Below are 18,256 nucleotides of genomic sequence, written 5' to 3'. Positions count from 1 at the left end.
GGAGTAGACAGAAAAAAGGAAGTACATATCCATCTTGTATATTTTGATGTAAGATTAAGCCGAGCAGCTCAACTAAGGTTATTCTAGCTTGTGTTTTGTGTGCCCCCTGATTGGCCACTTCCATGGGTGGGCACTCCAAGAGGTACCATCTACTTCATCTTGGCATGAAGAGGAAACCAGACCTGCTCCTATCAGCCAATAAATGGGAACATTGAACTCTGTGGGCGTGAAGAGCACATTTAACAACAGTTTAGGTCAAAGGAAAACGGAGTGGACTAGTCTTTTAGACGGCCAGATTATCAAAGATTTGCACTAGTGCAAAGAAGTGGGGCAAAGGAATTTAGCCTCAATTTTGCTGCTCTGGTACTACAGAATAGAGCAAACAGGTTTAGCCCCAATCGGTATTATGTCGAATAAAATTAACCGGGGGAAGTTGGAGCAGGCTGTTTTACCTGCTATGTTTCTTGCGTGACATGGAAAGAGATCTAGTAGACACTTTTCTTTGTAAGCTATGCAGCAAATATACTGCAGAAAAAAGCCGGATACATTTTTGCCCGCGTGCAAACGTTTTTAGATAATCGGGATTGTGACTGAATCTGTTTGCTCCATTTTGCATTGTGAAAGCATTGGCTCACGTTTTAGCACCAGTGCAAAGGCTAGAGAATCTGGCCCCATCTCTACAATACTTTTTTGCGGTGATGGTTTCAGTGATGACAATGTTTATGAGCTGAGCGAGGAGGAGGGTGGGCACCACTCGTGCCTGGAATAGTAATTCAAAGTGAAATATATTTTGGGTTACGGAGGGTACCAATAAAGCCTTGGCACAAGGATGTACGTATTTCACAAAAAAGGAACTAGGGGGATCATTCCCAGATCATGGTGCACTCACGCTAGTTCCATGTCATTTCTTCGCGGGATGTTTTTTAATGGGGTTTTTTACCATCATAGTTTTATCGAAAAAACCCATCAAATCCTCCCACAACCCCCATTCCCTTTCAGTTTATATTTATGACCAAAAACCCACATCCCATATATATAATTTTTTAACCCCCCCAAAAACATTTCATGTTTTTTTTTTCGATTAAACATTTTCTGTAAAAAACCCCGCGAAAAAACATCCCGCGATGAAAGGACTTTGTACTCTCACGCTATGCTCTTAAAATAAGCTGCAGTTGTTTAATGGTAATTCATATTAGGTTCATAAGACTCCGAGAATAATGGTTCATGACTCTTTAGTAAAAAAAAAAAAATCCCAATTATTTGTAATTGCATAAAAGGCAGTATGCATCCACAGGTATGTGTCTCAACAGTGTTTGCCAATGCATTTCGGAACGTGTTCCGTCTTCAGGGCTAGACACTATGCGTATGTTTACGTATGTATAAATGTTTAAATGTATAAATGTATAAATGTTTTCCCTGACTTGAACTCAGCGAGCGCCCCTAAACTAACCTATTAAGGGTTTGGCTGTGGCTTTCCCATAGACATTTTTTTAAAATAATGGGTAAAAGGTGTGCATTTTACAGAAAACCGTTCAGAAAAATTGGGTAACAATGCAGAATTTACACTCCACTCTGCAGGTCACACATAAAACACTTCAATAGATGCCAGGCCACCAACAGCACAAAGGAACATTTTGCAACACATGTTGATGCTGGCTGTCCCCAAAGATAAACGAGGGGGCCTCTCCCTGCAATATATGCCAGCGCTGCCCCACTTTTCAGCAGGTTCTGCCCAAACGAGATCATGAGGTCTGTCCCCCCCATTCATGCTTTTTGTGTCCAAAGAAAGAAATGAGGCTGGTCTCAACAATACATGCCAGAATTGCCCATGTTAAACATATTTTCCTGCTGCTAGTGCCCAAATAAAGGCATGTCTCAACAATACATGCCAGCATTGCCCATGTTAAACATATTTTCCTGCTGCTAGTGCCCAAATAAAGGCATGTCTCAACAATACATGCCAGCATTGCCCATGTTAAACATATTTTCATGCCGCTAGTGCCCAAATCAAACACTGAAGTCTGTCTCAATATATTCCCGTGCGGCCTCAGTTATGCACCATGTCACACTCAGGGCCCACCATCTGCACCTTTGTCCCAGGCACACACAGACTCATACACATACAAATATGTATGCAAAAATATTCACGCAAAAAAGCATATGCAAACAAACATTTTTAAACATGCCTGTTTTCTATGTTATGAGTCTAAACCACAATAATGGTTAATTATTTCACACCTGAAATTATAAAAATTGAGACCTCTTAAACTGTCCAATAAGTCTTAATAAGTTCAAGACTTAGACACCCACAAAGGGACTTTGTGATAAGCGCATGTGCTTAAAATCATTGTTTGACAAAGGAACACATCAGCTACACAACATTTGGATATCAAACAATCATCGGTAACACTTAATGATATGATAGGTTATTTATAACGCGCTTAATACCCAGAGGTTTCTAAGCTTGCAGACTCGGGGATCGAACCTGTGGTGCTCCATGTCGTCTGGCTTCCCAGGCGAGCACGTTGCCCCTGAGCTTATCCTCCTGAGACAAAAGGAGAGCTGAGGTGTTTTCAAGGAAAGGGCTACCCCTGCCATGTTTGCCATGTATTCTGCTAAGAACGCGACTACACCGAAACATCGGGAGTGGGGTACACTAACGCTTCAAATGGTGGCCTTGTCAAGTTCTACTTCCTGGCCCATGTCTATCAGCATGTTACCATACTGCTATGTAAGAATGAGTGGCATGCGGTGGAAGTCTTTTCAGCAGTCAGTGGGCAGTCAGAAAGGAGGTCCTGCTAAACTGAATAGGAACTGTAGGCCCTGAATTTGTGCCATGGCATAGTCTCACGTGACATAGCATCACTTAGCCTAACATTTTATCACATGGCATAAGAAGGCATAACAGCTGGAGAAGTAAAGTTTTGCATGGATATAAACAAACACATGTTTTGTTGTCCCTAGTTATTGTCTGGTTTGTTGGGAAAGACATGGTAACAATAACCACCTCAAAATCATTCTACCTCCCACCCTAACAGACAAAACACACCTCATCACATAACCCCAGCACTGAAGTAACACAGGATACATGATGCATCATGCACCACCTGAAAACAAGTGTCAACACTAAACTTCCCTATACACCGCACTAACCACAGATAGACCAACCCAACTTTCCTCGCTCCTTCAACACCACTCTGACAGTCGTAACAGACAATCACTTAAGTGATTTACATGAGAAACCACTGCTGCAGGCAGCTCCAAAAATATCTAAACCCTGCACCAATACATATCTAAACCCTGCACAGCGCAGAAAGCCCTATATTTGCAGATCTGCACATATCAAAGCAACTTACCCTGCTCGCCCTGCTTCCACTTTTACCCCCATCTTCACCTGCGTCAGCTCGTCAAGCTCCAAGAACCTGTGAAAACAGCAGGCGGTGTGTGTGGTGCAAGTGTAAATACCGTAACTTAACAGTGCACCTTACAGAGCTTCGCTTACGCAGCTGTTGGCCATTGGGCAATACTCGGAAATGCCCAAGCACATACGGTGATTGGTAAAAACGTGGGACGAAATTAGAAATGGTTCTGCCGCAATCAGTCTGCTATAGTAGAATTTCTGATGCACTGGCCAGCTGTTGAGGCAAAGGGCCTGATTTACAAAAGCATTTTACAATGGCACAATCCCACTGAAAAACACCCGGCAAATCAGGCGCTATGCATCTGTCTGTCAAATCAAGTTGCTACGGGATGGAGTGGAGAGCCAGTGCAATGATAATGCAATTGTAAGGGGGCGTTTTTCTGAGTAGTGTGAACTGCATCCCCAATAAGGAACAATTTCTGTAGTTAAGTCACAGTGATGTTAAATTATTTGTCCTGGATCATACACTTTGGTTAAGGAGTGAAGCCAGGATTTTAATCCACTCTGCAATGTAAGCAGTTCACCACGTACCTTCCAAATGTTACTTGTTAAAAATATGTACGTTTTGGATTGTAAGGTCTACCATATTAGTGACATATAGTGATTACTTGCAAAAAAGCATTACCTCCACAAAAAAGCATTGCCACATGCGGAAACATCACATTTCAATAATTGAAGGTCTGCATGACTCTGAATCATGTGGACCCTTCAAGTGTGGCTGTATTAAGGGAGGTTACAACCTGCAACTCTTACTGTTTAAGTACAATGATCAACTTCACAATCGTCGTAGACGCAGGAATTCCATAAACTACACCCTTATGTCACCCATCGCTGTTCCCAGGCTCACTACCAATTACACGAACATGCAGAACTGCAGTAAAGTCTGAAATCTCCTTTTCATGTTCAGGGCTTTTGGAACATATTACCAACCCTCAGTGCATTTCTCAATGTCACTGACCCTAGTGAGATCGTTGTGTTTGTTCTCTCCACTGTTCCCCTCCCTTTGCCTGGTCGCACTCTGAAACACCTGTGAATGAGCGCAATATAAATAAAATATATCATATCATATCATATTAAAACGATTGCAAAACCCTGAACCTACTTGCCATCTCTGCTTCAGATCATTTCCATAAGACAAAGATTCTGAATTAGACTCTCCCTCATCAGACAGGGGCCTGTTCTGCACCCCACCAGAGACTGCCTTGCCCGTATGCTCTAAAACAGCACATCCAGAAGGCAAAGCAACCCCCTTCCGTTTTCTCACACCACTTTCCAAGGGAGACCTGCTCCTAGCTCTGCTCTTCTTTCTCACCCTCTTTCTTTTAACCCAGCTGGTCCCCAATCAGGACTGCCTTCACTGGGCCCTGGGGTATCACTCGAACAAAGGAAAACCTATGCTGCCTTCTCCTTTCCGCAGTCGGCACCAAAGGCTAAGTCTTTTGGACCACTCCAGTGCACGCTGTGGGGTTTAAATATATGGGGGTTCTAGGCCCTGCCTAAACCTTTTGTTGTATAGACAAATGGTCCCAAAACACACTGCGCCAAAAAAGCAAGAATTTGATTTGATCGGTCAGCCTGACACGTGTTTTGAGCCAAAAACGGCTCTTCATCTGAGGCTTAATGCAGAGGTCGGAATCGCAAACCGTACAGAATTCTGTTGCTTTCTGTTCAGCGCCCAGCCTCTGCCGCATGTGCAGCATCTGCGAAGGATAAGAGTTTGCATTGGCAATTTACGCCCCTACGGTTTGCGATTCCTCAGATGAAGAGCTGTTTTTGTCTCAAAGCACGTGTCAGGCTGACCGATCAACTCAAATAAATACACTACTGTATTTGAATTCTTGAATTTTTGGCGCAGTGTGTTTTGGGACCATTTGTCTATTCCTCTCGAACGTGGTAGTGTACTGGTGGTTCACCCACACTTCCTTGACACCTGCTGCCTTTTTGCTATTTGCAAGTTTCTGTACAAGCGCTGTGGATAATTTTGACTTTTACTGCCATCTCTTTCCGTAAACCTTTTGTTGTCCTTTTGACAGTCAGGCAGGCAAAGGTCAACCTATTGAGCCAGAGTCAAGAAGTGTCATGATCTCTGCTTCCAAAAGGTCAGGGTTTTCCCAACTCCCTTGGAAGCAGATCCATAACCCAGGTTCCGAGTGCCAACCAGTCCCAATTGGGACCTTTTGGACCCAGTCCTGGCGCCAGTGGCACCAGGCTCATAAATATGCCCAGTCCCAGCGCTGGAAGCGCCGGGCTCATAATGCTTGGGTGGACTTACCTGCAGCAGACCATGCTGCTTACTTGCCTGCCAGTTGAGCCTCTGATCCTCTTCTGTTTGGAACTACTTTTCCTGTTGGGTGGGGCAGGAGCCACTCCCTAGGTTCAGAACACTGGAACTCTTCTGGAAAGCAGGAACTCTTTTCTTACCTAGGCGTGGCTATGGAAGGAGACACCTAAGCACTACAGGAGGCTATTTAAACCACACCCGATGGATGAATCTTGCTTTGCGTTATTCTGCATCCTCTGCAGCAGAACGCTCATCGTGTCTTCTGCATCTGATCCTGGGCCTAAGGAAAAAGGCTTACCATCCTGAATCCAGTCTTCAGCAACACCTATAAAGACAAGAAAGAACAGGTTAGCATTACGGTCTTCAGTGACAGCTCTTCACTTACCTGGTCCATCGGCTGTCACCAACGCCTCGCGCTGCATTCCGGCATCTGAAAGACAAAGGCTTACCTACTCTTCGTGCGCTCCGGAGGTCTTCACACTGCATTCCGGCATCTGAAAGACAAAAGCTTACCAACTCTTCGCACGCTCCGGAGGCCTTCGGCGCTGCATCCCGCATCTGAAAGACAAAACAAGGTGCGCTTAAAGACATTGGGGAACTTTAATACTCACGTGCCATTACTCCTTTCCACATCTAACCCAGTGGGTATTCCGGCACCCTGCAGCCGCTCCGAACTTGTACCTGCAAAATAAAAAGACAGTTAGAGCGCATCGTGAAGCAGGCAACAAGCGCTTACTTACGTGCTTCCAGGCGCTTCTATTCATCACACGGGCTCCATCTTCAACTCACTTCAGCCCGTCATCCGCCATCGCCGGAACCCTGCAAAACAAGAGACATCATTACTAAAGACTGTTAAAGACATTAGAATTACTCGAAACTTACCGTTCGTGCAGTAAACGACAGACAGCAGTCCTCTGAAGTCAAGAGGCCTGCTCCCCTTATCCAGTGAAGAAACTGGTTACAGCACCCTGCCCCGAGGCAGATGGAGAGCACGGCGTTCACTTACCTAAGGTGAGAGCGTTAACCTTTGGGTTTCTACAGGAGAAGAGAAAGGGAAGAAGAGAGAGACATTCAATAACCCAGTTCATTAATCCCATATTTTCTATCTGCAGACATCTTACCCTTCGAGTCAGACATACAGTGCAAAGAGGTCCAGCCCAAAGAGCCAGCCGTGTGTTACACATCACCTTTGAAGATACGGTATACGCCCAGTCAAGACCGGCGCCTCTACGGGAATCAGGTGAGCGTTACAGAACGCAAAGCCTACCGCAAAACTCCCGTCCAGGCGCTATGGAAACCTCGGATACCGACCAGCTAGCCCAGTTACTTGGGGAACTAAGGGCAGAAGTGCATGCAGCCCGTCAGGAAACGAACGCTCTCAGAAGGGAACTGATTATTTCCAAGGAGCGAACAGATGATCTCGCTAGACAATTGCTACAGTCACAAGCCGGACAGACCCCGTTACCCGCATCTGGGGGAAATCTTCCTTCTACATCCTCTATGAATCCATTGCAGATCAACCTACCTGGGAATGTACCTCTGGCTCCGCCCGAACGATTTTCTGGTGACCCAAAGAGGTTTGCAGTATTTATCAATCAGTGCCGGTTGCATTTCTTATGCCGGCCAGCAGCCTTTCCAACTGATCAAGCTAAAGTAGCTTTCGTGCTTTCGTACCTTAGTGGCAATGCGGCAGACTGGTCGATCCCTCTAGTAAATCAAGATGATCCGGTCCTCCATGATTTTCAAGCTTTTCAGCTCAGTATGGAAAAACTGTTCGCAAGACATTCACAGGGGCAGGCCTTGGACAATGAGCTTCTTTCGTTGCGACAAGGTAATCAAGACCTTTTGGCTTATATTGCGTCTTTCAACAGACTGATAGTGGAAACTCAATGGCCTGAGGACAAAAGGATTACGCTGTTTTATAGAGGTCTACGTGGAGAGCTCAAAGATGTGTTAGCCCAAGTAGTGAATCCCCCACAAGATTGTTCGGACTATATATACTTAGTTGTTCAAATAGATCACAGACTGCAGAACAGGAAGGCCGATCGTTCCAAATTTGATGCTCGAGTATTTTCCAAACCGCCAACTCCTTCCAAAGGAGTAGACTCCGGGGAACCCATGCAAATAGGGGGCCTGAAAGGTCCTCTAACACAAAAGGAGCGGGAAAGGAGAAAACAGTTGCAATTATGCCTCTATTGGGGAAACTCAGGGCACTTTCTTCGAGACTGTCCGGTGAAACCTGCCAAGAAGGCAGTAGGAGCTGCAGTTACCAAAGTTACAAACTCTGAGCAGGGAAACGACCTCACCCGACAAGAATAGAGGTCCTCTTGCCGAGCGTGAAAACCAGTTCCGTGACCTCGCATTTCGTGATACCTATGGTCCTCATTAGCCCTGATAATCCGGATCGATTACATGCAATTGAAGCTTACGTCGACAGCGGTGCCATCGGCAATTATGTGGATCATGAAATGGTTTTGAGGATGAATCTAACTCTTTGTCCCAAGGCTGTAAAGGACGTCATTACTACGGTGGATGGAACGGAGATAGCCTCCGGACCAGTAACGCATACCACTCAAGAAGTGACGCTAGTAAGTCAAGATGGACACCATGAGAAGATCGTGTTCGATGTGATCAAGGCTCCTCAGTTTCAGATTATTCTAGGAATACCTTGGTTAGAGAAACACAATCCTCTGATCGATTGGCGAGCAAGAACGGTCCAGTTTCCAGAATGTGTCTCTACTTGTCACCCTCCACCTGGTGTTGCACTGGCAGCAATTTCTTCAGACTCCCCAGTTACCTCCCGAATACCTAGAATACCAAGATGTTTTCCGGAAGGATCAGGCTAACTCTCTACCTCCTCATAGGTCTTATGACTGCCAGATAGACCTGATACCTGGATCTACTCCTCCTTGTAGTAGAATTAATGCCCTCACCGAGCCTGAGAACCTTCACCTTCGACAATACCTGGATCAATACCTGGCAAATGGGTTTATTCGTCCTTCCAAGTCCCCTGCTTCTTCAGCTTTGTTCTTCGTTCCAAAAAAGGAAGGAGACCTTAGAACTTGTATAGATTATCGCTCCCTGAACCAGATCACCGTCAGGAATAGATATCCGTTACCTTTGATCCCTGAATTCCTGGACCAAGTCAGAAAAGCATGCATATATACAAAGCTGGGTCTTAGAGGAGCCTACCCTTGGTACGAGTAAAAGAGGGCGATGAATGGAAGACGGCCTTCCGCACCAAATATGGGCTATTTGAATATCAGGTCATGCCCTTCGGACTTTGCAATGCCCCGGCCGCCTTTCAATATTTTATGAACGATGTCCTCAGAGAGCTCATATATGTGTGTGTTGTTGTTTACATTGACGACATCCTCGTTTATTCTTCATCGGAATCTGAACATCGGAAACACGTGAAAATGGTCCTCGAAAGATTGCGTCAACACAAACTTTTCGCTAAGTTGGAAAAATGTGTTTTCAACGTGACTGAAGTTGAATTCTTGGGATTCATATTATCACCTAGCGGAGTGCGTATGGATTCAAAGAAGGTTGATGCAGTTCTCAAATGGCCATCACCATCCTCCGTAAAAGGTGTGCAAAGCATGTTAGGCTTCGCTAACTTTTACCGCAGGTTTATCCCCGAATTTTCTCGAATAGTCCAGCCCATCACTGCCTTGTTAAAGAAAAACAAACGTTTAGAATGGTCTACCGAGGCGGAACAAGCTTTCCAGGATTTGAAGACTAAATTTATCTCTGCACCAATCTTAAAACACCCTCGCCCCGAACTCCCCTACATCGTGGAAACTGATGCTTCAAGCCTTGCCATGGGGGCAGTTCTATCACAAAAGGACCCGGTAACCAATCAGTTGCATCCCGTGGCATTTTGGTCCCGCAAATTCTCGCCTCCTGAAATCAATTACACGATTACTGACAAGGAACTTCTGGCTATCAAGTCTGCCTTTAAGGCTTGGCGGCATTATCTGCTGGGGGCCCGACACACCGTTACTGTGATTACGGATCACCGAAACCTGCAATATTTGAAAACCGCAAAAGCCCAATCCTCTAGACAACTCCGTTGGGCATTATTCTTTGCCGAGTTTGACTTCATAATTACCTATCGACCTGGTACAAAAAACGGTAAAGCTGATGCCCTTTCTCGGATGGGAGTGGAAGAACACTTGATCAACCCTAGACCTGTACCAATCATTCCCGAACAAAGAATTCTGCGTGTAATCGCCACACAATCCATAGAGGAAGTTAAGGATAAAGCCAGGCAACTTGTAACTCCAGCAGACATACAGAATTGGCATCTGCAGGGAAAGGACTTTGCAGTAAAGGACAACTTATTGTATTTCCAAGAACGATTATACCTGCCCAGCACAGATTTACAGAAAAAAGTAATCTCTTGTTATCACGATTCTTTAATGGAAGGACATCCCGGTATGGCCAAGACCTCAGTAAAGATCAAGCGCTACTTCTGGTGGCCGTCTTGGAAAAAAGATATCACAGACTTTATAATGTTCTGTGGAGTATGCGCCCAAAACAAGAGTCAAAAGGAAAGACCAGCAGGCCTCTTACGCCCTATTGACATCCCACCTCGCCCTTGGCATACGCTTTCTATGGACTTCATCACCGATCTACCTCCATGCTCCGGATACAATACGATTCTAGTAATCGTGGATTTATTCTCCAAGATGGCGCATTTCATTCCGCTCAAAGGCTTGCCAACAGCAGCAACTCTGGCCCGAGAATTTCTCGAAAACATCGTCCGACTGCACGGTTTTCCTTCGGTTCTAATTTCGGATCGAGGTAGTCAATTTATTTCTCATTTTTGGCGAAGTTGCTGTCGGTCGGCTCAAATTGATGTGAGACTATCGACCAGTCACCACCCTCAGACCGACGGACAAACCGAGAGGACCAATCAAACTCTGGAACAGTATTTACGCTGCATGCTGCAACAAACTGAAAAAACTTGGAAAGACATCCTTTGGATAGCCGAATATGCCTACAATAACTCTGTCCATTCGGGAACTGGGAAAACCCCGTTTTTTCTTTTATACGGCAGTCACCCTCGAACCTCGGAGTTGGATCCCCTCCAAGATCTTGAAACACCAGCAGTAGACTACCTGCATTCTACAATCACCCAAGCCTTTAAGGAAGCTGTTTCTCACCTTCAAAGGGCTAAAGAACAATACAAGAAAGGAGCAGATCAACATCGGAAGGAAGCCCCTCAATATCAAGTAGGGGATCAAGTCTGGTTATCCACCAAATATCTACCTCTAAAAGGGCCACGCACATTCAACCCAAGATACCTTGGTCCCTATTCCATCACTACCATAGTAAACCCAGTAGCGGTCAAGTTGGACTTGCCCCCGCACATGAAGATACATCCGGTCTTCCACGTCTCTCTATTAAAACCCGTGCAACCTCAAACCCGACTAACTAAATCTCCAAAACCCATCCTAGTTGATGGAGAACTCGAGTTTGAAGTCAAAAGCATTCTGGACTCCAAGATCTCCAAATCTAAACTATTTTACCTAATTGACTGGAAAGGCTACGGCCCCCAAGAGAGATCCTGGGAACCTGCTGAATATGTCCATGCTCCTCGCCTAATCAAAAGATTTCACCGAACATTTCCTGACAAGCCAAAACCCCCGGAGAAGCCCGGTTTGGGAGGGGGTTTGGGAGGGGCCTTGAGGGGGGGTACTGTCATGATCTCTGCTTTCAAAAGGTCAGGGTTTTCCCAACTCCCTTGGAAGCAGATCCATAACCCAGGTTCCGAGTGCCAACCAGTCCCAATTGGGACCTTTTGGACCCAGTCCTGGCGCCAGTGGCACCAGGCTCATAAATATGCCCAGTCCCAGCGCTGGAAGCGCCGGGCTCATAATGCTTGGGTGGACTTACCTGCAGCAGACCATGCTGCTTACTTGCCTGCCAGTTGAGCCTCTGATCCTCTTCTGTTTGGAACTACTTTTCCTGTTGGGTGGGGCAGGAGCCACTCCCTAGGTTCAGAACACTGGAACTCTTCTGGAAAGCAGGAACTCTTTTCTTACCTAGGCGTGGCTGTGGAAGGAGACACCTAAGCACTACAGGAGGCTATTTAAACCACACCCGATGGATGAATCTTGCTTTGCGTTATTCTGCATCCTCTGCAGCAGAACGCTCATCGTGTCTTCTGCATCTGATCCTGGGCCTAAGGAAAAAGGCTTACCATCCTGAATCCAGTCTTCAGCAACACCTATAAAGACAAGAAAGAACAGGTTACCATTACGGTCTTCAGTGACAGCGCTTCACTTACCTGGTCCATCGGCTGTCACCAACGCCTCGCGCTGCATTCCGGCATCTGAAAGACAAAGGATTACCTACTCTTCGTGCGCTCCGGAGGTCTTCGCACTGCATTCCGGCATCTGAAAGACAAAAGCTTACCAACTCTTCGCACGCTCCGGAGGCCTTCGGCGCTGCATCCCGCATCTGAAAGACAAAACAAGGTGCGTTTAAAGACATTGGGGAACTTTAATACTCACATGCCATTACTCCTTTCCACATCTAACCCAGTGGGTATTCCGGCACCCTGCAGCCGCTCCGAACTTGTACCTGCAAAATAAAAAGACAGTTAGAGCGCATCGTGAAGCAGGCAACAAGCGCTTACTTACGTGCTTCCAGGCGCTTCTATTCATCACACGGGCTCCATCTTCAACTCACTTCAGCCCGTCATCCGCCATCGCAGGAAACCCTGCAAAACAAGAGACATCATTACTAAAGACTGTTAAAGACATTAGAATTACTCGAAACTTACCGTTCGTGCAGTAAACGACAGACAGCAGTCCTCTGAAGTCAAGAGGCCTGCTCCCCTTATCCAGTGAAGAAACTGGTTACAGCACCCTGCCCCGAGGCAGATGGAGAGCACGGCGTTCACTTACCTAAGGTGAGAGCGTTAACCTTTGGGGTTCTACAGGAGAAGAGAAAGGGAAGAAGAGAGAGACATTCAATAACCCAGTTCATTAATCCCATATTTTCTATCTGCAGACATCTTACCCTTCGAGTCAGACATACAGTGCACAGAGGTCCAGCCCAAAGAACCAGCCGTGTGTTACACATCACCTTTGAAGATACGGTATACGCCCAGTCAAGACCGGCGCCTCTACGGGAATCAGGTGAGCGTTACAAGAAGATATTAGATCTCTCCAGGTGGGTGATGATATCATCAAATGTAGGGCTGGAGTGTCCCTCCCCACGTACCGCTGTGTTCAGTAGCTTTGTGTCTATTCAAATCCTAACCTCTTCAGGTTGCTTGGGCTTCCATGCTACCATGATCAGGGCTACCAATGGGGTGGGACCCACACCCTCTCAATGATGTCGACGCTTTCCAGTTTTAGCAGTTCCATCTTCACCTTTTTCTCGAGGTTAGAAGGAACCCGGCGGTGACTTAGGGCCTCAAGTTGGACTGTGGGGTCAATGTGCAATCTCACTTCTTGGCCTTCAAGATACCTAATGCCGTCAAAGAGATCTTGGTATGCCATCGGGAGGGAGTAATGTCTTCCTGGAGTACTTTAAATACAAAATGAACCAATCCAAATCATGTCACAGCTTAGTAGGGTTCCTTTTGTCGCAGCTGGGCAGGATACCTTTGGTGGCTGAAGTCACATAAAATGTGGCCCGGGTTGAGCAGCAATCTTATTGTACTCTGGTATGAAATGCTCCTTCTAGAGGAAGTGGAATCTATCCTCCAGAAGTGAGGATTCAGATTTTCGGTTTTGCTAGCAGCTGGAATTTGGTATCAGCCTTACAATAACTGATGCCCTGGTGTTGATCAGCACAGGTACCTGTTCACATAAGATGTCCACAGAGCATTGTGGCTGCTGGTAACACCATGTCTCCTCTTGGTAGACTGCAATGATAAAGAATACATCCTCAGTGTCATCGTCACCTTCCTGTCCTAGGATTGAGGGCACGGTTTTGGTTGTCACTGAAGCCACTCTGGTCTGATGTGGTCTAGCCGTGTGAGTGGACCCGGTTACTGGCTGTGTTTTCCACGATGCGGGGCCTACTTTGGCTACATGATTTTGCTTTTCACATCTCCCACATGTATGGCATGCCACTGGGCAGCTTTATGGATGTGTTAAGGTCCACCACACAAGTCACAAGTCGTATGTTTTTCCTTGTGTCACCATGCTGAGGTAGTCGGGAGCAGTCACCCCCTTTCATGCGAGGTCACGATGGAGGTTTGGCACTCATTGCATCGACTTCTTCTTCATGGATGGTTTTTAATGATTCTGCAGTTTTGGATGCATGTATTGTTGCAAAATTGTGAGCGCTGCCCAGCTCTAATATACGATGCAGATTTGTGCTTTTATTTCTTCAGTTTCACCATGCAGTTCGCAGGACATGGCTAGCTAGCGTAGCCTTGCATGAAAGGCGTCCAGCAATTGCATAGGTCCTTCATGATCCTGTAAGAGGCGGGACCTCTCATAGTCTTCACTCACTAACGGACAGAAGTTTCTGGTAAAGCTTCCTTAGCCACCCTGTAAGAGACATCGCCAGATAGCAATGTCTTAAAGATCTGGAGAACCACCCCAACTGCGAAAAAAGGCGCATTTTTATTTTGGCCCCATCATCATTTTAGCACGCTGCCGTGAAAAACATCTCCAGGTCCTCAACCCAGAAGTCCAACTGTGGCGCAAATGTGGCTGGGGCAATGCTGATGTCGAACTCAGGTAATGGGTTGCCGGCTTAATGCGCAGTGAACCCACTTGGATTTGAGACAGAGGGCACGCCAGCAGAAGATTGATGGTGCCACCAGGAGAGGCTGCTGATAAAGAGGATACCACATCATCTTTCTTAAAATTTGGCTCAAATTGTTGTCCACAATTCACAGCGTCACCTCATTCACCTGCTATTGGGATAGACAGAGGCCTCTATGCCACGCAGAACGGTGCTATCTGTAAAGACTGGAGGGGGGTCTGCACTTCTGCTCTCTATATGGCAGAGGAGAGGCACAGAGGACCCCAGCCAAGATTTTCTATTATTGGTAACATAGTCAAGCAATCAAGGCCTAGCTTCTCAGGAGGTGATGCAGGCTGGTTCTTAAGTACAGTGTAGTACCCAAACCCCCCACAAAGGAATGTCCACACACTGTATTAGTTAAAACATAGTCTTTATATAATTAAGTTCAAGGTTATATACAATCACAATAACTCACTTTGTGCTTAGTTAATCTATAATGGCAAATATATACAGTTCTAAGTGGTACCACAATTATTATCAGATCTCATTAAAGTGCATCAACTATACTCTGGTCAAATGTCACACAGATGAATGAATAAAAGTAACCACAATAGACATAGGAGGAAAGCAGTTGGTTAGAGCAATTGGCAAAATACTGGCCTCTACCATTAGACACAGTTCTGTGTGGAGATCCCACACCTGGGCAACCTGTAAATAAAGATATACCACAAGCCCAATCCATATATTGTTCACAAGAGTCTTATTTCCTTCTAAAATAGTTCTACAACCCCAATGTACCTGGAACAGCAGAGTTCGACGTCGGGACGTCGACGGATCCTTCTTGAGTGGCTCCCTTTAAGGCAGGAGCCACGGATCGTCGAGATCCCACGAGGAAAAGGGTGAACGACGACGGTGAGGTGGCAGCTTCATTCCTAGCAGTGCTCGGCGACGATGGAGCGCTGACGTCCTGCAAGGAGGAGGCGTGCAGGACACCTCGGTGACGATAGTTCAGGACCGCAAAGAGTTTGAAGAACTGTTGCCCAGCAAGGGCATTGAGTCGTCGGCGTCTCTGTGGTTTCTGGTGGCGGGAAACACACCGGCGGATGCTCCTCAGCACGTCAGCGGCCTCGACTTTCTCCGACGGGACAAAGCAGTCGACGGTGCAGGCGAGAGCGTCCTTGGATCAAATGTTACTTAGGCAAAGGGAGCACGGCGGCTCCGGTCGGAGACATAGTAGCTTTCAGATCGATGAAGTAGAGCAGCAGCAAGATTTCTCTTCCAGCAGGGCTTCAAGGTTAAGCTTCAGTTTCAACTCCAGTTTCTCTTCAGTTTCTGAACACGAATTCTAGCAGTGAGAGGCCCCCAGATATAGTAGTTGATCTCCCATTCATTTTGCTGGGTCACACTCAGGTAACCAATTGGTCAGAAGGGCATTCATGCAGGCAGGCAGCCAATCAGGTGCATAGTGCATTCAAGCCATCCACGTCTTTCCAGACACTCACAACAAGTTATGTGTATTGGGACAAGTACTCAGCCATTCAACACTCCACACTGCATTCATACCAGTTTCGGCCAGAGCTGTCTCAGTCATTGTGTCAAACACCAGAAACTAGACATCCACAACAAGAAGTGCATATTGGTCACACACTCCATTCACCCAGATCTCACAACATACAGTCATTGGAAAGGCTACAGCCAGTCTGGTTGGCACTTCCCCATACTATCATATATGGAACTTCCACCCAACAGCCAGTCAGGGAGAAGGGACAGAGTCAGGACTTCCCGGGACTTTGGGAAGATCATGGTATCCTCACGATGGAAGGCAAGAGGCCACGGTGGGCATCTTGTCTCCATCAGGAACCTACCGATTCCAATGACAGGGCATGGGCATCCCAAAATGGAGGACACTCAGGGCACCACTCAATTCAGCACGGAGCTGCCACCAGCCCATACCCTGCTTTGTGGGTCACACACAGGTGCCCAAAAACATACACTAGGGGCACAGGGTTGTACCCCCACCCATGGGTGCAATAAGGGTATCCCACGGGTCTGTACACCAAACCAAAAGAGAGAGCTGCACCGCCAGGAGTCCCACATGAACTCCTGCGCAGAAAACACGACAGAACACACGATAAAAACAGTAAAGGACAGGGATACGGAGGCCCTGTCCCTCCGATGCATTTTCAGCATCACACTATCCCACCAGGGAACTGGGACCAACCACCCCAGTATATATTTTCTGTCAAACATCCTGTAGCAGAGGGTATCTACCCCAGTAGCAGTTGAATGAAGTGAGGCCTTGAATTTTGAACAATAATTTGAGCCATATTTTAAGACCACAGGAAGTGAGTTATTTTGGAGCACTGTTATGAAGGTTTTTGCTTTTTGAATGGATACAGGAATAGGATATGCCCTGAGGAAGACCGTGAAGGGGTCGAAACATGTGTTGGCTCTTATGAACATTAAATATGAAAACTGCGCACTAGAATTTTTTCAATTAGCTAATTTTAATTTATATTGAGAGGGAGTCTTGGGGGCAGGTGGCCAGGGTGTGTTGTGATGTAACCTCTATTTTCTACTTTCTCTCCCAGTTATATGAAGATCTTAGGGGCACTTTCCTATATTCTATAAACTAACATGAGACTAACTGTTGTTACAGACAGCAGCAGCTTATTGTTCGGTTATTTAATAATTTTGTGTAATGTTTTGGGATATTTTTTTTCACTGTATTAATTCCTCATGTTTGGTATGTGGTTTGGTCATTCATCTACTGTACCATATCAGAAGATTTCCTTTAGTCGAAAGTGTGCGGTTTGATAGCAATTGGTAACAAAACCAATGACTAATACGCAAGAGTTTATTTCAGTCCTTTCTCATAATGTTTGTTTTCAATATGTCTTTTAGGATCACATTGACTGTATACCTGGTAGTGTTGTAGGTGCACAGGAGGAATTGGTAAGTTTATTGATGGCACTTTCTTTATTCAGGCAATCTGGTTTCTTCCCACTGTTCTGTGTTCTGCCCAAAATGATCTCATTTGCAAAGTCTCCTTAATTACCAGGGAAGGAACTGTGCAAGTGTGCATTTACGTGAAAACAATACCCGCAGTGCCAATTTGAATCCTTTTTTGACAAGGGTGTAAATGGAACCCGGAAAGCCGGGTGGAGCCGCGTATCCATAAGATGTTTGGAAACGATCCATTGATGCCTCCGGCCACGGTCTCGCATGGCGGGAGGCATTGCATGGAGTTCTATGGAATTCAAAACCTTTAAGCTGGTGGGACAAAATGGCGGGTTCCCGTGGAATGCAGAACCTTTGCACCAGGACCAAAATCAAATGCTCCTGTATTTGTCCAGCAGGGGGGAGGGTGTGGGGGTGGCATGATCGTAAATTTCATTCCATGCACCTACTTCCTCTATCAAGTACGTGAAAATCAACAGGAGCGGTAAAGGAGGGATTAAGCATTAACGCCTTCTTTACTAATCCGAGCAATTCAGAAATGAGGCCCAGAGTGTATGTTTTGTGTGGCCTGGTGATCTTTCACCAATAAGGTACAGCGGGAATTAGACATTACTGTGAACTTCTCAGTCACTTTTCGCTGCCACCTAATGATATATAGAAAATGCTCCCTATCACCATTTCCATTGGCTCTCCATTGACTGGCGAGAAAGAGTGGAAGGTCAAATGCTGTGTTGATGACTCCAGATCTCACTCTGCCTCTCCCTGATATTTCAGCTGTCGGAAAACAGAAGTTGTCCTGCAGAGCACCCTGACTTTCTTCCTTAAGGTCCTGTAAAACGTTTTTTGCATGTTAGCTACATCTGGGTTTT

At 46.1% G+C, this 18,256-nt stretch overlaps 1 protein-coding gene across 3 annotated transcripts in view; it reads left to right on the top strand.

The window, feature by feature from the left end:
• The window catches only part of LOC138580918 (uncharacterized), a 500,340-nt gene that overhangs the window by 140,578 nt on the left and 341,506 nt on the right, over positions 1-18,256 (top strand). For all 3 annotated transcript variants that reach the window (XM_069651850.1, XM_069651847.1, XM_069651849.1), the window contains exon 5: positions 17,331-17,381. In XM_069651850.1, the coding sequence (XP_069507951.1) occupies positions 17,331-17,381 (51 nt within the window). The remainder of the gene's footprint in view (positions 1-17,330; positions 17,382-18,256) is intronic.

This window comes from Ambystoma mexicanum, chromosome 3p, assembly GCF_040938575.1.
Source record: "Ambystoma mexicanum isolate Mex_15411 chromosome 3p, UKY_AmexF1_1, whole genome shotgun sequence".
Lineage (NCBI taxonomy): Eukaryota > Metazoa > Chordata > Amphibia > Caudata > Ambystomatidae > Ambystoma > Ambystoma mexicanum.
The sequence above is the reverse complement of the archived record's forward strand: the minus strand, read 5'-3'. Positions and strand labels throughout refer to the sequence as shown.